This window comes from Hypanus sabinus, chromosome 7, assembly GCF_030144855.1.
Source record: "Hypanus sabinus isolate sHypSab1 chromosome 7, sHypSab1.hap1, whole genome shotgun sequence".
NCBI classification, from domain to species: domain Eukaryota; kingdom Metazoa; phylum Chordata; class Chondrichthyes; order Myliobatiformes; family Dasyatidae; genus Hypanus; species Hypanus sabinus.
The window spans coordinates 161,679,510-161,700,088 of NC_082712.1; the positions used below are offsets into that span (position 1 = coordinate 161,679,510).

Sequence of the window (20,579 nt, forward strand, 5' to 3'; positions counted from 1 at the left end):
CTCCCATAACACCAGCACTCTTAGCAACTGCTGCATGACTTCCAGTAACTTGCGCATAAATGTGGTCTTAAGAACAACCAAAGAATATTATTTTTCTTTTGTAGGCTGCTTAGAAAGCTCTGATAAAAGAAACAAAACCTGCTGAATATTTCAACAAGATGTTATCAGTACATGGCACATTGAACAACCACCTTTTCACCAACTCTCTTGGAACAAATGAAAAATCTAAATTTGATGTGCTTTACAGCCATGGGGAATCCCAAATTAGACAATACTCATTTTAAGGTGAGCCTTAGGTCCCACACCCCGAAGTTCAGGAATACCTCACAAATCTGTGAGCCATATAGCCATCAGACTCCTGAATCTGTGTGGATAACTGCACTCAGCTCAATGCTGAAATGACTCCACAACCTAGCCTCCCTTTCAAGGACTCTAGAAATCAATTTTAAAAAGTCAATAACTAATACCATTTGCATGATTTGGCTTCTTTTGCAGATTGGTTGTTTGTCAGTCTGTTATTTATATTTTTCACAAATTCTATTGTATTATTTTATTTTCCTGTAAATACCTGCAAGAAAACAAATCTTCATGTGGCATATGCTGCCATACAAATAATTTGATAAGAATTTTCTTTTTGATCTTTGGGACTGATTTTGCACTGTGATGTTGTGACAAAATAACATATTTTACATGATATAAATGACTTGTAATAAATCTTATTCTTAATCTTCTTGATCCTTTGATATAGAGAATACTAAAAATAGGTAAGGTATAGCAGCCCAATCACAAATAAGAGAAAATCTACAGGTGCTGGAAATTGAGGTAACACACAAAATTCTGGAGGAGATCAGAAGGCCAGGCAGCATTCATCGAAAAGAGTGAACAGTTGATGTTTCGGGCCAAGACCCTTCATCAGGACTCTTAATCCACACTTATTCAGGTCCTGATGAAGGTCTCGGCCCAAAACTTTTTTCCATTGATGCAGCCTGGCCTGCTGAGTTTCTCCACCACTTTGTGTGTGTTGCTCAAATTATTGTATTCACTTTCCAAACAGCAAACTTCCTTAAAGATTAGCAGGACAAATAACCAAATAAAGAGAGGATATACTGATGGTAGGTAATTGAATTGTTCCAAATTTCTGCAGTTAATTGTCCAAGTTTCCTTGAGGACACCTCTTAAATCTGTGAGCCCTACCACCAAGGATGATAAGGTAGCATCACCATCTGCATATTTCCACCCAAGTCACACACTAACCTGTCAATATGTTGCTGATCCTTCATGGTCACTGGATCTAAATCCCGAAATGCCTCCTGCAGGAATACTGTGGAAGTACCTTCACCAAAAGTACTGCAGTGGTTGAACAACCTGGCTTAACATCACCCTCTCAAGGTTAGTTTGGGAAGGAGAATAAATGTGACTTTTGCCAGTAACATCCACATCAGAAGTGAGTAAATAAAAGAATAAAGTAGTCAGTCCTGTTCTCTGACACTTTTATTGTGGCCATGAACTTTGTATTTAGTGGCTGGAACAATTAGATGGAGTTGTATTAAATCAAAAGAACGGGAAAGGAAGGTGACTATGAATGAGACTTTTGAAAAACAAATTAGAAACCAAGAGAGCACCAGAGGAAATCAGCAGAGGAAAACCTGAATGTGATGAACTTCTAATCAGATAATCAAATATTACATCACTTTAAAACAATATACTGAGGCTGTGACCATCTGACTGAGGGAGAAAACAGGAGACAAGTGGCAGTCAGGAGGATTTGGTCAAGGTTCTTCCATAACCTTGAGTAGTAGCAGTCTAAGAAACCATTTCACAATCCTAATGGTGCTTACTTTTGTCCTGGTATTGCTAGGATCTTTGGCAAGAGCTGAATGATAGCAAGTTCAAATATCACCCTGCAGGACATCAGTACTGCCATCTATAGAACATTTCCCAAGGTATGGATTATTCACCAGTTCTTTCTACAAGTCTGGGGTACATAATCAATTCTAATTTACACAACCTTTTACACAATTTCAATCCATTCTATATAAACTATAATGATAATCAGACAGGTTCCTCAACCTTTGTTGATTATAACAGTGGCCATGGAAAATCAGATTCATCAGAGAAAAAATATCTCAAGCTTACTATTAAGGTTCCAAATTGCTTATCCCACATACAGAAAGGTATGTATAATAAGTTCTGTCGCTCACAATCTACTGACCTGTACATTCAGTGGCCACTTTATTAGGGACACCTGCTCATTAATGCAAATATCTAATCAGCCTATTATGTGACATCAATTCAACGTATAGAAGAATGCAGATGTGGTCAAGAGGTTCAGCTGTCATTCAGACAAAACATCAGAATGCAAAAGAAATGTGATCTAAGCGCCTTTGACTGCGGAATGGTTGTTGATGTCAGACAGGGTGATTTGAGGATTTCAGAAATTGCTGATTGACTGGGATGTTCATGCACAAATTCTCTAGAATTTACAGGAAATGGTGGAGGAATCAAAGCATCTGGCAAGCCCCAGTTCTCTGGACAAAAATGCTCTGTTCATGAGAGAGATCAGAGGAGAATGGCTGGACTGGTTCAAGCTGACAGGAAGGCGACAATAATTCAAGTAACCACACATTACAACAGTGGTGTGCAGAATTGAACCTTGAACTGGATGGGCTACAGCAGCAGAAGAGGATGTACCTAATAAAGTGATCACTAAGTGTAGAGTTTATTATCACATATTGTAGGTTTAACCCACTTGAGGCAAGAAATTAATTACAGAGCTTTGGATGGATGTGCTGAAGTGCAGAACAAATTATATTCACTTTATTTACTCCAAGGCAGAGGCTTCTATTTCTCTGGGGTTTTTGGTGCACAACTGACCAATGACAATTGCAGAATTAAAAGGATAACTCTTACCATTTTCTTTTCTCCATCCTTAGGATCATCCACATACGAGAGGATGAAGTCAATCCTCCTAATTCCATCACAAAAGAAGACCGAGTCTTTGCTGTAGATCTGTTTATCAATCTAAGGAATAAGCAGAAGATGAACTATGAAAAGGTGGGCAATGCCTTTCATTTTGACTCTTGTTTTCTGAGCAGTTCCAGGCAAAGAACAGGCCAAATTTCCACATCAGGGCAGAAACATGGCAAATAGCCAAGACAAGGTCATAACTCATACCACATGCACAATTACTCAACAAAAGCAATAACATGTATGGAATGTAATGCAGAATAAGTGGTCTAATCCTGCTCAAATGCCTTTCAAAAACAACACTGGATTATTGTTACACTTACGATCTCAACAGTTATTAAGCACAATTGTGACAATAGTACAAAAAGCTAATCTTGTCTTGCAAAAACATTCCAATTCCAGCAGTGCCTGGGTGTACTTTTTGGAAGCAGCTCCCAAAGACCAGCCTTTTAAACTGCTCTGTTTTATTTTTTAATGCAGTTTCCTCACAAGATTCTGTAGTCTTGCTGCCTGTTCTCAGAGCAATCCCACCAGATTCATCACCCCACTGATTTCCCTGCCATCAATTCTCCACACATGCTCATGACTACCCACTTTCCCCCTTTCTCCTGACAAGCACCAAAGCCAGGGTAAAATTTACAGCAATGATTCATCTACTAGCATTGGGACGTGGCTAGAAATTGTAAGAAGCCCATGTGGTTACAGGGAGAATGCGTAAATTAGGGAGAAATTTTGTATTTTGTTATCTACTTCAATGATCTAGATGATAATGTGGTAAGCAGGTAAATACAACAATGGTTTGGAATGGACTAGATAGACTGGAGGGTCTGTTTATGTGCTGTAGAGGACTATGATCCTATGACACTAAATCTAGGAGAGAACAGAAGAACACAGCAACTGGTCCTTCAGACATTGTGCACTGAAAGGCCTGTTGCTGTCTGTGCTAACCATTAGGCCAATACCAACTAATCCCATTTGTCAGCAGCTCGTTTATATCCCAGCATGGTCTACTTGTTCAGGTGCCCATCTAAAAGTCTCTTCAGCCCTGCTTTCAGATCTGCTTCCACCCCTTGCCCTATCAGTGTCTGTGTGAAAAATGATGTCCTGCAAATCTCCTTTAAACATTCCACTTATCACCTTGAAAACACCCTCTATTATTTACTATGTTCACCCTAGGGAAAACAGGCAGACTGTCTACCTTATTTACAGTAATGAAGACAAAATTCAAAGCATGAAGAAATGTCCATTCAAGTGGGAAGCAAGAAAAAGATTGTCTGCAAGGAAAATAAAGTAAAAAAAAATAGTCCTGACGAAGGGTCTTGGCCCAAAATATCAAATGTACTTCTTCCTATAGATGCTGCCTGGCCTGCTGCTTTCCATCAGCATTTTGTGTCTGTTACTGAAAATAATAGACTGCTCATCTTTCCACAGACACTGCCTGACTTGTTGATTTCTTCTTGCATTCTCTGTTTTCATTTCAGATTTAAAACATCTGCAATTGAGCAAACGGCCTGAATCATCTGGCTTCTTCACCCTTTGTTTCCATTCGTGATCAAGAGTGTTGGCCCAAAGTGTCGTCTCTTTACTCCTTTCCATAGATGCTGCCTGACCTGCTCAGTTCCTTCGGCATTTTGAGTGACTTTGGACAAAAGCTTACGCATCAGTATACACATAAAAGAAAACTAGACTACCTTCTAAACCTGGTATCATTTGTATTTTGTACAGACATAATAACAAATTAATGTAGCTAGCAGGATTATCTAACATGCCCTAGGAGATAAAGCACCAGATTTGGCACTGCTAAGATTACCAAAACCATTGACTTTCTTTCTGTGACTTTTGCTTGAAGGAAAGGTATGTAGAATTAAGATTACATCAGATGGTAAAGCTGTGGAATAAGTGTTCTCCATCTCCTTCAGTAAGAACAGCGAATGCATGGTATAATTACTACCTCTAAGTCACTTGGAATATTTTCACTTTTTCATTAATTTAGATATAAACTAATCCTATCTCCTCTGATCACCTTAGTTTCCAAGTCAAAACCCTGATAGACTGTGAATAGGGAGGAAAGGGTCCTTCAAAGTCAGTCTATAGGTCACAGAATCAGTTCAGAGTAGAGTTAAATAAAGTTATCAACGCCATTTCAGGAACCTGATGGGTTGTACATTAATAACTGCTCTTGACCCTGATGGTGTGGGACATAAGGCTACTGTACCTTCTGGCCAATGGTAGTAGTAAGAAGAGGGCATGGCCTGGGTGGTACGGGTCTCTGATAATGGATGCTGCCATCCTGTGACAATGTTCCATCTAAATGTAATCAATAGCAAAGTGGAATTTGCCTGAGGTGAACTGAACAGCACCCATTACTTTCTCTAGCCTTTTCCGTTCCTGGGTGTTGGTGTCTTGGTACCAGGTCGTGATGCAGCTAGGATACTTTCTACTGCGCAGCTAATACAGTTTGTTAAAAGCTTAAGGTGAATCTACGCAATCATTGAAGAAAATAAAGGTGCTGTTGTGCATTCTTTGTGAAGGCACTCGTGTTTATTTTTAACATACACGAAAGAAACAGCACATATTTGTCCAGTTCCTCAACAAAATCATGCTCAGAGATGCATCTTGGCTAGGGCGACGACCTTAGCTTTGACCTGCACCTTACATGCTGCTGCTGTTTATGGTCTGGAGCTGGGGTTTCCGATCTGGGGTCTACAGATCCCTTAGTTACTGACAGGGCTCCATGGCATAAAAGAAGTTTGGGAATTCTTGGCCTAGAGGAAGTGAGTACAGTACCATGGAAATAGTGAATCAGCACGCAGGCATTCCATAAAGCAGAACACCATGACTCACTCAGATGACTCACAGCTTCGGATAGAACTCCTGAACATTTAAGGGAAATGCTGTGATTCATTTAAATGACTTTTTGACTATAAATCATCACATTGTATAAACAGATAAAATTCAGATAACTGACTCTGGATGTTGGTTTTAAGAAACAGATCCAACTCCTCCATGATTAATTATTTGCTTCCTTAGAATAAAAAAAAATCTAGCATGCAAGTCCCTCCCACTCTCACTCTAAAATGGTCTGTATGCTCTGTGACATGCATATATAAACCAACACCAGACTGTAGTTGGAGGGGGGGAAGTGTGCAGTTCTTTTAATCTCGCAATGGATTAAAATGGTGGTCTACTAAAATTATGTGAATACAGAAACATTTATCCAGAAATTTCAATCCATGACCATTATTAATTGATGTTTTTTACTTTTTCCTTAACCATCCCATGAATGGGACACAATTGCACCCATTTCTTTACTGAATGGTGTTACTAGAGAAGGGTGAGTGGGTGGGTGAGGGGCTGGGGAAGAAGTGAGAAGCTAGGAGGTGATAGGTCATAAAGGACTGCAGGAGAAGGTGTCTGATAAGAGAGGAGAGTGGACCCTGGGAGTAAGGGTAATAGGAGGGGCACAGTACGGAGGTGACAAAAAGGGGTAAATGGGTAGCCAGAATGGGTAATGGAAAAATAAAAGGGAAGGGAAGAAATTACCTTAAGGAAGAGAAATTTCTAAAAGATGACTCCTTCTTCATTAGCTCTTTACTTTACCCACCTATCACTTCCCAGCTTTACCCTCCCGCACCCTCTCCCTCGCCTGCCAGCTTGTACTTTCCCCTCCACCACCTTTATATTCTCGCTCCTTCCCCCTTCCTTTCCAGCCCTGATGAAGGGTCTCAGCCCAAAATATTGACTGTTTGTTCCTCTCCAGATATGCTGCCTGACCTGCTGAGCTCCCCAGCATTATAACCATATAACCTTATAACAATCACAGCACGGAAACAGGCCATCTCGGCCCTCCTAGTCCGTGCCAAACTCTTAATCTCACCTAGTCCCACCTACCCGCACTCAGCCCATAACCCTCCACTCCTTTCCTGTCCATATACCTATCCAATTTTACCTTAAATGACACAACTGAACTGGCCTCTACTACTTCTACAGGAAGCTCATTCCACACAGCTATCACTCTCTGAGTAAAGAAATACCCCCTCGTGTTTCCCTTAAACTTCTGCCCCTTAACTCTCAAATCATGTCCTCTCATTTGAATGTCCCCTATTCTCAATGGAAACAGCCTATTCACGTCAACTCTATCTATCCCTCTCAAAATGTTAAATACCTCGATCAAATCCCCCCTCAACCTTCTACACTCCAATGAATAGCGACCTAACTTGTTCAACCTTTCTCTGTAACTTAAGTGCTGAAACCCAGGTAACATCCTAGTAAATCGTCTCTGCACTCTCTCTAATTTATTGATATCTTTCCTATAATTCGGTGACCAGAACTGTACACAATCCTTTCCTATAATTCGGTGACCAGAACTGTACACAATGTGTGTATCATCAATCTATAATATGGTATCTACCTCAATCACACCGTAGGGTCTTTTAAAAGATTCTTAGATAAGTTTATGGAGCTTAGAAAAACAGAGGGCTATGTGATAGGGAAATTCTAGGCAGCTTCTGGAGTAGGTTATACGGCCGGCACAATATTGTGGGCCGAAGGGCCTTAATGTGCAGTAGATTTCTATGTTTCTACGTTAAACCAGTCATCTGTGCCTTCTGCTTTGACCATTCTAATGCACTCCTCTCCTCCTTCACAATCTCCACAAATTCAATCTTAACTAAACTTCACTGCCTATGCTTGAACTCATTCAATCATCAGGAATAGGATTTTAATTTTCAGGGTTTGTTAAAACAACCCAAATTTTAATTTCATGATGGGTTTTCAACTCTGGTCTTTGGATCGTTAATTCAAGACCATATAGTCTCAAACTGAGGACTTTAATTTTAAATCTGCCATTCCTCTCATTCCAGGGCTTCGCCCTTTCCCAAACTCTGTAGCCTTTTTCAACTGCGTGTGAACTTGTGTTCCTCCTCCACATTCCTCAACTGCTTCAACAGTGGCCATCTGGTCAGCTAGTAGCGACCCCAGCTCTGCAGTTCCTTTTCCAACCATAAAGCAACGTCTGGAATTCCTTCCTTCAGCCCAGAACACAAAATGGATCTCATCAATGGCAAGCAGAATCCTCCAATGGCTGTCTCTGCTTGATTGACTAATTAAAACAGCAATCAGACTTAAATTTACATATTTACAGAAGGACTGGTGGGGAACTGAGCCACTTTCTTGCCAGAAAGCTCATACAGATTGTCAAGATGATGAGTGGGTATAGAGTGGACAGCCAGCAGTTTCTTTCCAGGGCAGAAATAGCTAAAAAGAGAGGGCACAATTTTAAGGCAAACACTAGGAAATCTGCAGGTGCTGGGAATTCGAACCACACACACAAAATGCTGGTGGAACGCAGCAGGTCAGGCAGCACCTATAGGGAGAAGCGCTGTCAACGTCTCGGCCCTAAATATCAACAGCGCTTCTCCTTATAGATGCTGCCTGACCTGCTGCGTTCCACCAGCATTTAGAGTGTGTGGCACAATTTTAAGGTGTTTTGAGGAAAGTATCGGGGGGGGGGGGGAATGTCAGAGGTAACTTCTTTACGTGGAGAGTGGTGGGTACAAGAAATGCCTTGACAATGGTGGTGGTAGTAGATTTATTAGGAGCATTTAAGAATCTTTTAGATAGGCTCAGTGATGAAAGGAAAATGGCGGGCAACGCAGAAGGGTTAAATTAATCTTAGAGTAGGTTAGAAGATCAGTGCAACATTGAGGACATGTACTGTAATGTGCTATGTACTAGCTCTTAAACTGTAAGACTGCTGGGGTGGAATTTTTTTTTTGCAGCTTGCATGGTTTCAGTGTGAATATGGTTTCAGTCTGTTCTTGATTTAAGTGAGGCAGGTAACAGTGATAGGCACCGAATGGCAGGTGCACAAAGAATAACAAGTAGAAACAGGGAGGAATGTTAAAGGTCATGAATCGTTGGGAGAAAAGCATGGAATAACGCTGCAAACACAGTTTCTGAAAGCAGCTCTAGTATCCAGGCATGTCCCAGGAATTCTCCTCTCATATGTAGAAATTTAATCAGGTCGAAAATCATGTGCACAGCAGATTTACCGGGATGCTTCCCGGATTAGATAACTTGTCTTATGAGGATGGACTTTTCTCTTTGGAGCAAAGTGAATGGATAGAGTTGTACAGAGACGTAGATTGAGCAGAGAGTCAGAGACTTTTTTTTCCCCCCAGGGTGGAAATGGCTAATATGTAGGGGCATCATTTTAGGGTGATTGGAGGAAAGTATAGGGGGAAGTCAGAGGTGTGACAGAGAGTGGTGAGGGCATGAAATGCCCTGTCAATGGTGGTGGCGGCAGAGGCAGATACATTAAGGGCATTTACAAAACTCTTAGATAGGGACAGGAATGATAGAATATGGAGGACAATGCTGGAAGGAAGGGTTAGATTGATCTGAGAGTAGGTTCAATTGGTGGTACACTATTGAGGGCAAAAAGGACTGTATTGTGATGCAATGTCCATCTTTGATGTCCCATGTTCTAAAAAGTTAGTGTGATTAGCACTGTAAAGCTTTGAATATCTCTACAAGTGTTATAATAATAAAAATTACAAGAGGAACAACAAAGCCTCTTGCCCTTTGATTGCTACAATTTTTAAAAACCATTTCCATCATTCCAGGTAAAGAATTGGTTGCCTACAGTATAAAGAGAATGGACACAGCTTAACATCATACATTGTTTTAGCCACTGATGAAACTGTTCAAAACTTCCAAGTGCAGTTTAAATCATCTGATCTTTGATATGCTCTTGATTAGCAAGAACTTCAAAGGTTGTGAGTGAACACAGGAAAATTGGGGTTGAGAGGGATAATAAATCAAATGGCTTAATCCTGCTCCTAAGTTTCATGGTCTAATTAGCAAAGTGAATCCACTTGATGAAATCTAGGAGGAAGAAATAAAGCACCTAACTTCATGGGTCAATTTCAAGTAATTATTTACTATTGGTTTAAAAAGTAAAGAGTTAATTATTATGCCTTACGAATTAGAATTTCAAAAGATCATCTTGGTAGCAAAACTTTTCCTAACTCTATTGTGCAAAGGACATCTATGTAACAATAGCAGCTTGTGCTGGATTGAGACCAGATTTAGCTCTGCACCTTGTTGATTTTCCATTTTCAATGCTGGGAAGTGCATACTTAATTCTTTCTGTGCAGAATTAAGTATGCACTTCCCAGCATTGAAAATGGACAATCAACATGATCCCACATCTTGTGTAAATAGAGTTCTGCAGAAGCAACTCAGCTATGTGCATCATCTATTTGATTAATAAACAACAGTGGAGGCAGTTTAATGCAATGAAATGGTCAGAATAGGATTTTAAAGTATTTAACATCCTTAACCATTTCAGTGATAAATTAACCTATGCTCTAAATGCAAAGCAAATACAGAGACCAGTTATTTTCTTGTAGTCACATTGGGAAGAACAATGGGTATTTAAAACATCAAGGATACAGAGTAATACATGCAAAGCGTTGGAAGAGCTCAGCGAATCAGGCAGCATCTATGGATAGAAATAAGCAGTTGATGTTTCAGACTGAGACCTTCAGGACTGGAAATGAAGGGTGAGGAAGATGGTGGGGAAAGGATATGGGGTACAAGCTGGGAACTGATAGACGATGATGTAAGGGGCTCGACTGTCATGATGAGGACTCTCTCGGGTTGAAAGAGCAACAGTTCATATTCTATCAGTGTAATGTCCATCATGAACACCAATTTCCCTAACCTCCAGTCATTTTACTCCCCCACCTCCTTTCTCTCCATTTCCATTCCCTATTCTGACTCCCCTCTTAGCCACTTCTCTTCTCTTCACCAGCCCAATAATTCTCTCCGGTGCCTCCCCTCCTTCCCTTTCTCCCAAGGTCCACTCTCCTCTCTCATCAGATTCCTTCTTTATCACTTTCCCCTATCATGACCCAGCTTCACACTTCATACCAGTCCACACCACCCATTCACCTTCCCTCTCACCTGGATTCACCACTCACCTGCCAGCTTGTGCTCCTTCCCTTCCCCCACCTCTTTATTCTGGTTTTCTCCTTCCTTTCCAGTCATGATCAAGGGCCTCAGCCTGTAAAGGTAGACTAATAATTCCTCTCAATAGGAGCTGCCTGACCTTCTAAGCTCCTCCAGCATTTTGTGTGCTGCTTTGGATTTCCAGCATCTGCAGAATCTCTTGAGCTGAAGAGTACATATGGATTTTCTGATACTGCATTGATTAATGGGGCTGAAGAAATGGCACATTGCCAGGTTAATCTTTTTTTTTCCTCTGAAGAGATGTATTTTGTTATCGCTGGAGACCAAGACAGCTGCAAATCTTTCACGGCATGAGAGTTCAGATTAAAATGATACATGAAAATTAAACAACCAGCATAAAACAAAATTTCCCACTTGTCACAGCTAGCCTGAACTCCTCACGGATCATGCATAGTGAGAGGACCAAAACATAAATGGCCATAAAGGCCAAGAGCATTTTTTCTAACATTTTAAATATTTGTTCCAATTGCAGTATCTGTATTCATAATGAATAATAAATCAGGTCTAATGGTAGTCTCACAATTTAAATCAATAGTTTTATTTGCCTAAATACTGCTGCAAAAAAACCCCAAAATTTCATGACATATGTGAGTGATGATAAACCTGATTCTGATATGGGTCTCTATTGTGGATCGAGAGTGGGAAGGGGGTAGGGAGAGGGGAGGGAGCGGGAAGCATCAGAGAGACATTCTGTAGTGATCAAGAAACCAACTGTTTGGAATCAAATGACGTTGCCTGGTGCCACAAGGTTAGGTGTATCTGCACCTGCACCACCCCCGCCCTGGCACGGCTTTTCTGCCACCTGTTCCACACCCCTCCTGCAGTGCTCCACCCTCACCATTCCCCCAACATCCTTTGCTCACGCCAGACTTACAAACTCACTCTCCCCTCCCAGCTGACAAATACAGTACTATGCAAAACCCTTAGATACACTAACTATATGTATGTGCCAAAGACTTTTGCACAGAACTGTACATATTAAAGTATACGACAACATCAGGAGCATCATCACCTGCAACATGTTCAGATGATTGAGGAAAAGGGTATCTGAAAATCTCAAACCTGGCATGAAAGCCTGCTTCCCACCTTTCTTCACATAGTCAAGGTATTAAATTGGACTATTCATTGCAGGCATCTCATGGCACTACAGAGTTATCACCAATCAGTCCCTTAATCCATTGGATGGCTCAACAAATCAACTTCAGAGTCCTCTCCCAGGCCAAAATCCTTAGCATCAAGACTGATTGGTCTCGTCCCGAAACGTCAACATCTTTTCCATTTTTCCATAGATTGTTGCCAGGCCTGCTGAGTTCCTCAGTATTTTGTGTGTGTTGGTTGGATTTCCAGCATCTGCAGATTTTCTCTTGTTTCTGATAGAAAGTTGGATCTCTCAGTAAGAATGCTGCTCGCACAGCAGAATCCCAAATCAGACAACCTGTTCTGAGCTGTCAGGGCAAGAGACTACCAACCAGATGCATGAAAACATTAAGGGATGTGTTCAAAGCCTCCTTGAAAATACCCCCACTGATTGCTGGATAACCTTGGATAAGACTGCCCAAAAAATATCAAATGTATCCACCCACCACCCTATCACTTCAGTCCCAGCTGTGTCCAACACATTGGCTTTATCTGTCAGACAAATACTTGGAGAGGTGACAGCTTATTCATGTCCCAAGGGCTAAACAAGAAGATTATTGCCAATCCCAATGATAGTAACTCAAATAGTCTGCCTACTGAATCACAGCAGTCCACAATGAATACCCTCAGTCATATGTATCTAATATTAAACTGTAATGAGATATTCTTTCACTCCCTCCCATCAATACCGTCTCCCACAAAAGTAAAAATACAGCAGGACTCAAAGGAGTGGACAACGCACAAAAGGTCAGATTCGATGGTTAAAGGATGTTACAGACGCCAGGAATGACAAAACCATGAAACTTAAATGAAAAGAAAGGATTTTAAAGATTTGGGAAATGAAATTCATGATTGTGACATACACAAGGCTAACTCAGAATCCAGATGATATTTTTACACGCTGACAATGTAACGAGGTTGGGCCAGAGATTCATAATTATTATGTCTGTTACGTCTTCTGGGAGATGCATTAATTATACCCATCCCTAACCCGTACACCCGTTCTTTACTGAAATGACACAAAAAAATGCAGAATAAATAATCAATGTCAGAATTATAAATAATCTTAGTTCCTTTCTTCACTATATCCCTGGAATAGAGCTTATCCCTAAACTTGTTATTAACCTTTTTCATTTTTATGTCATCAAACGTAGAATGCCGCTCACGCAGTTGTTTGGGGGGAGCAACCCATGAAAGGTTTTCAGCCTGAACATGTACAACACTGTTGGGAAAAATTTAATATTCTTTAGCAAAACCTCATTCATCCTTGTTCCAGTCATCAACTCGAGTCTGCAGACCAGCAAAACTTTTAAAAGTTTTCTTAGCTCAGAATATCATCCCACACCATTCTTCCTCCCTATAGTGATAATCAAAATCAGGTTTATTAACACTGACATATATCATAAAATCTGTTGTTCTGTGGCGGCAGTACATTGCATGACTTAAAATTTACTATTAACTTACAAAAATAAGCACTGAGCCTATTTGGAAAGGTCGTGAATAGCTTCCGGCTGGGCAGCGAGGTCTAGGCCCAGAGTGTATCACTATGGGAGGCCCCGGTCCTAATGTGAGGCACGATCTGCTGTTTAGGCAATTTGAATGCTGGTTCAGAAAGACTGGAAATGCAGAGTGTCGGGACTGGAGGTGAGGGTCAGGCCGATTTTGCACTGTGGCTGGGAGACTACCCCGGCTGCTGTACTTCATGTCTGCGAGGTTTGCAGTGATTTGCCCTGTTGATATGATGAACTGAGACCAAGGCTTTGGGCCTACTCCTGGCTGCCCCGGGGTTTCGGATCTAAGGCCTCAATTTGGTTTGGGATGCGGTTGCTCGGTTCTATTGTTCGCATGATTTGAGCTTTTTTCTCTCTTTCTCTGCACATTAGGTGTTGATCTTTATTTTTTTTTAAAATTGGGTTCTTTCAGGTTTCTTGCTTTGTGGAAGACAAATCTCAAGGCTGTATAATTCATACGTCCTTTGATAATAAATGTACTTTGAATCTATGACAGTGGTCTCTAATAAGGAAGTCAAGCATCCAGTTGTGAGAGGTCCAGGTTTTGAAGCTTCGTGTTTAGCACTGAAGGGAAGGTAGTATTGAATGTTGATCTATAATTGATAAACAACAGCTTAATGCATGTACTGTTGTTGTCTAGGTGCTCCAAAGGCAAGTGGAGGGCCAAGAAGAGTGAGTCTACTGTAGATCTGCTGAAGGCAAATTGCAGTGGGTCCAGGTCCTTGCTCAGGCAGAAGTTAATTCTAACTATGACCAACCTCTCAGAGCATTTCATGACAGTAGAAACGTGACACTACTGGGTGATAGTAGTTGAGGCAGCTCACCCTGCTCTTCCTGATGAACTGAAGTTTCAGTTCACATTGTTCATTGGCAATTATTATTTTACCAGGTCTCCAAGCCACAGAATTCTTTATTTACTTTTTGACAATCTTCAAGCTTTTGAAGTTAGAGCACGAGTGATTTCCTCCCTTCCTTTTAATCAGCATCATTTTCTTCTGTTTCATCCCTGGACGTGTATTGTACAATGAATCCTGGCTCTGTAGTTAAACTTCCCAAATGCTTTTAAAGCTAACAAAAAACAAAGATGGTTTCATCTTCCACCATGATGAGAAACGATGAAGTGTAAAATATGAAGCTAGGAATATGAAACACTGCCAAACTCTGGGAAATGTACAAGTAGAAAGTCACTGCTGCCTGTGTCAGTTAGTCTTTTGTTCATTTGCCAGTGATTCAAATTAATCCTATGATCCAAACTTTTCATCTAATAAACCTGTGCACTGATGCATCAAGCTACCCAGAAGCCTTTTAAAATAAGTTCCTATGCTATCTACTTGCAACATCCTCAGATAATGCATTCCAGAGCTTATCAATTATAAAAGAAATGTTATTTCCTCTTGTTATGGCAACTTTGAAAAAAAGCCCTCTGGTGTTTAATCCATTTATCATTTGAACATTGTTTCTCTATAGACCTTAAGATGAAGCAAAACCATGTTTATTTTTAATATTACATTCTCATCTTCCCTGAACGTTTTCTCCCACTTGGAGAACAAATCTAGCTTCTCATCAGAAAATGCCCTTATGATGGTGAATCTCCTGCACTATTTCAAGCTGTTTTTTGTGCCCATCTTGGAGTAGCATTATTTAAAACATTCATCTTCTTCCTCCTTTCAAAGTGCAAAGTCACTTTGTCACTTTATCATTTCCTGTCAGAGTAACCTCATGTTTAGATACTACAGTGCCTAAGATCATGTTATGTCTATGTATATATATCCACATACAGGTTACTTGCACATTGTTTCATAGGATTGCTTTTATATTTATTCTGTTTTTATACTTAGTGTTTTCATGCTGCATTGAATCCAGAGTAATAATCATTTTGTTCTCCTTTGCGCTCATGTACTGAAGAATGACGATAAACAATTTTGAACGTTAAATCACTTCACATCAGCCTATTTCACAAGATTACAGCTTCCTGATGCCCGCTCCTATCTTGCTCCCCACATTGACATACTCTGATCATTTGCAAGCTTTAATGTTGTACTCCAACACCAAAGTCCAAAGCAAGATAAAATTTTAATCCTAGTGAACTACACTGCTGTGTTCTCTGTTTGAAATCATCTCCCCTCCATTCTGCTTCTTCCTGAGACAAATTACAAGACACTTCATTGATGTCTTTATTTGAAGTCCATGCCTACATCACACCATGACCTTTATCTGCTATTTCTTCAAAGCACTTAATCAGCTTAATTAAATATGAGTAGGCTTCAACAAATTTAACTTGATTTTCCCAAGTACACATTAATCTTTTTCTTTGGCAATGGCGCTGAGTAGATTTTCTATTAGATGGACTGGTCTCAAAATACTAGGCTTATCTTCTACTGATAAAAAGTGGGAGAGCAGCAATCTCTCGTCCTCTGGCACCACTTCAATACCCAAGATGATAGAAAGTTGTGTACAGAGCTTCTACTTCCATCCCAAATATTCTCAAGCATGTATTTGGATGGGTGGACATTAAATTTTGAGTGCTGCTAATTTGCTGAGCACCTACTATTGTTTTAGTGTTATCCAATGCCTCAACTCTTTTCTCCTCAGATACTAACCTCAGCTTCTTTGGTGAAGACACAAGTATTCACACTACTAGACTGCATCCTCTGCCTAAACTGGGAAGCAGTTTCCTTTTAACTAAACCATAAGCAGACCCACTATTTCCCAAACTATCCTTCCACTTTTTTTCTGACAAGTTTACAGAGTTTTGGCATTGTTCTCATGTTACTTTCATGCTAGGTGAATTGCCAAAGGCAGGGTTTTTTGTATTTATTTATTACACACAGAGAGTGCCAGGTGTCCAGAATGCACTGCCAGGGATGGTGGTATACATTGATACAATAAAGATACTTAAAAGGCTCTTAGATGGGCAGGTGGACATAAGAGAAATGAGGAGTTATAGGCTATATAGGAGGAAAGGGTTAGATTGATCATGGAGTATGTTTATATTAGTCAGTGCAACATTGTGGGCTGAAGAGTTTGATGCTCTATGTTCTACTTGCTAATATAATTTCATATTGTTACAGCCATTCTTTGTTCCTTTGCTTTGGAATTGTGTCTCCTGACTTTCCAATGATCATACATGACTACAGCATGACGATCAATGGCTAGAGAACTTCATAAATCAAAATATTGGTACAGGAGTTAGGATGTTTCGGTGAGACCTAATACAGAGCATTGTGTGCAGTTCTAGCCATCTGTCTGCAGGAAAGATACCAAAAAGACTAAAAGAGTACAATGAACATTTACAAGGATGTTGCCGGGACTTGAGGACCTGAGTTATAAGGCTGACTAGTTAGGACTTCCTTCCTGAGAGGAATAGAGAAGATGTGAAAGAGTACACAAAATTATGAGAGGTATAGTTCAGATAAATACAAGCAGGCTTTTTCCACTGAGATTGGTGAGACTAGAATTAGAGGTCTTAGGCTAAGGGTGAAAGGTGAAATGTTTAAATGGAACACGAATGGGAACTTCTTCACTCAAAGGATGGTGAAAGTGTGGAGTGAACTACCACTGGTAGATGTGGGTTCGACTTCAACATTTAAAAGATATATGGTTACGTACATGGATGGGAGGGGTAGATTAGTATTTTGGCACAGACTAGATGGGCTACAGGGCCTATTTCTGTGCTGTAGTGCTCCAACACTATGCAAGTTCTTGAACTGTGCTCTGAGTATGTGACTCAGGGAAAGGCCACAGTTGTAAGGAGTGAGCTGGGAGAGAGAAAAATGTTATTACAGGCTCCATTTTTGATTCTACAATTCCTCTAAAGTAACCCTCTCTGTAATGCTCACCAGTAACTGCACCATTGCAAATTTCTATTCACTTTTTGAATGAGAATGTATTTGCATACCAAGACCCGAGGGGATATTCTGTTAACTAGTGCAGCATTTGCCACATGCTATTCAACACTTTTGTACATCTTCAAACTCTGCCCTTTCTGCATTTAGTAATGTTTCCATATTAACATGCTGGCTTTCTGGCCCATATTCAATGAAGTAGATATTAAAAATGGATGCTTCTATTACAATGAGTACAAACTCACCATCACACCTGCCAAACACAGCATGTATGTATAATACTGAAAACATATCGGCCAATTTGGAAATCTCCCTCAATCAGTTCTTCAGTAAAATTGAACATGCAAGGAGTAATAGCTCTAAACTCAGGCAAACTTTTCCAGTTTCAAGCATTAGTCAGAGAAGAGGCTGTCGGAATATGTTGGCGATGCATTGCTGTTACATGGTTAAAAGGCCCAGTAACTGCAAATGAAACTCCCACACACCGCACGCATCATAGCGCTTCACAGCAATGTAACCTCTAATTGGTATTCAACGAAGGAATTTTACAAAGAGACAAAGGAGAATAGGAAAGTCTATATAATCAGAACATTAGTCTATGAAAGGTCCCGTATAAAAATGACAAATTTGTGAAAAAAATTTCATGCATTCTTTTAAGTTCCAATATTGCCTGCTGTATAACACAGCAATTCAAAAGCAATATTGTCAGTCTATTATGCTAGTTGTCTTCAAAATCAATTTAGCCCCTGGAACTTATGACAGAATTAACAGTGTGGTCCATTACTATTATAGATAAATCAGTTAATGTGATACGTGACAAAATGAGATAGAGCCTCTACCAAAAATGAAATTATTAGCATAATAGTTTCATTGTCTAGAACATTGGTAATCTTTGAGCATTAGAGGATACTCTGCTGCTGTATATGCAAATAATTGCAGGCTCCAATCCGCTGTTATAATTTAACACTACAAGTGCATTACCATACAGTACCCTGAAGCGCTTATTCACGAAGAGCCCATGTTTTCTCTGCATCTGTGGGGTAACCACCAAAATGAGTAAAAATTGAAGTGAAAAGCACTGCATGTGTGAGCTGAGACATAATAGCCCCGTTACTATTCTATGCAATCTCAGATCCACACAGCGATAGTAGAAAGCAAGATGTTCTTAATTGAGCACTAGATCCTTGACTGACATTTAAAGTTCAACTGCATTCATCAAGAAAGATTCCCCAGTGCCAGACAAATGTGTGATATAGAGAATTACATAAAGGGAAAATGAAAAGGCAAGAGAATAATGAAACATTCAGTTGCAGGCTCGGTCGCTCCATCACCTGATAAGTGTCTGTGAATTATGATTAACAGAAAATTGCATCCCATCATAAAGAAATAATGTGAAAAAAAGATATACACTAAATATTATACATTTGAGCAACAGCAATACTGAATGAAATTAAACTGCTACTTTTATTAAGAAAACAAAGTTGTGTAATATGAAATGCCCAGCTGCTCAAAATTACTAAAACATGCAACACTTGTGATCTAGTCCTGATGAAGGGTCTCAGCCCAAAACGTCGGCTGCTTATTCCCATCCACTGATGCTGTTTGACCCGCTGAGCTCCTCCAGCACATAGTGTGTATTGCATCTGCAGTATCTCTTGTAGCTAATACATGCGCTAGAGCATAGAATTGACACCACCTCACACAGCAGTTTCCCAGTTGCCTAGATTTGGCTTCCATTTACAAAGTTATAGGTTAACCATTTGCACAACTTCTATATACGACGGTTTAGTGTGCAACCACAGGACTGCTAATAAAAACAGACACCGAAGGACAGAACATACCTCTTTAAGATGTCAAAAATTCAAATTCTTACTTGCAAAACAAGATTTGGACAATGTATTTTCTTTCATCCTGCTCCCTTTTCCTACATTCTCCTTCCCTACTAGGTAAGAAGATCATATTTCTTTGTTACTCATTTAGATATGGTGGGCATTGCTAGCACTTAGTCAAAATATAATGCCTATATCCAACAGGAAATGACGAGGGCCTCCTTCCTGAAATGTAATCATTCCAATGATGGAGATACTATCTCAGTGGGGTGAACAACTACAGGATTTTGATCATATCAATGTCTCTTCTTTGTTGTATTTTACCATAGATTGCATGCAGCTTGTGGATTGCTGTAATCACATGGACCAAAATGTCTTGATTCTTGAATGCATTTTGGGAGTGACCATTGAAGCTTTGACAACTTGCTGCAGCATTCTTTGTCGATCATAAACACAAGAAATTTTGCAGGTGCTGGAAATCCAAAGCAATACACACAAAATGCAGGAGGAACTCAGCAGGTCTGGCAACATCCATGGAAATGAATAAACAGTCGACGTTTTTGGTTGAGGTCCTTCCTCGGGACTGGAAAGGAAGGGGGAAGATGCCAGAATGTAAAACTGGGGTGTGGGGAAGGAGAACAGCTAGAAGATGATAGGTGAAGCCAGACGGGCAGGAAAGGTAAAAGGCTGGAGAGGAAAGAGTTTGATTGGAAAAGAGAGTGAACTATAGGAGGGAGGAAAGGAGGAGGGGAGCCAGGTTGGGGTGACAAGTAAGTGAGATGAAGCAAGAGGCCAGAATGGGGAATGAAAGAAGGGATGGTGAGCGAAAGTTTTTTAACCAGAAGGAGAAATCAATACTCATGCCATCAGCGTGGAGGCTACCCAGACAGAATATGAGGGGTTGCTCCTCCACCCTGAGCATGGTCTCATCATGGCACAAGAGATGGAACCAACTTGTCAGAACAGGAATGGGTATAGGAATTAAAATGTTTGGCCAAGGGGAAGATCACTTTTGGCAGGTAGAGCAAAGGTGATCGACAAAGCAGTCCCCCAACTTACAATGGGTCTCACCAATGTAGTGGAGTCCAGATACAAGAAACAAGCCTAGCAGATTCGCAGGTGAAGTGTTGGAAGGAGGTGCTGAGTGGAGGTGATTGGAAAGGTACAACAATTTGGTCGCTTGCAGTGATAAATGCTTGGAGGGAGATTGAACAAGTGAATCACGGAAGGAGCGATCCCTACGGAAAGCGGAA

At 40.4% G+C, this 20,579-nt stretch overlaps 1 protein-coding gene across 4 annotated transcripts in view; it reads right to left on the bottom strand.

The window, feature by feature from the left end:
• ano5a (anoctamin 5a) overlaps window positions 1-20,579 on the bottom strand; it is a 210,787-nt gene that overhangs the window by 102,509 nt on the left and 87,699 nt on the right. For all 4 annotated transcript variants that reach the window (XM_059976030.1, XM_059976029.1, XM_059976032.1 and 1 more), the window contains one exon: window positions 2,911-3,021. In XM_059976030.1, coding sequence (XP_059832013.1) covers window positions 2,911-3,021 — 111 coding nt within the window. The remainder of the gene's footprint in view (window positions 1-2,910; window positions 3,022-20,579) is intronic.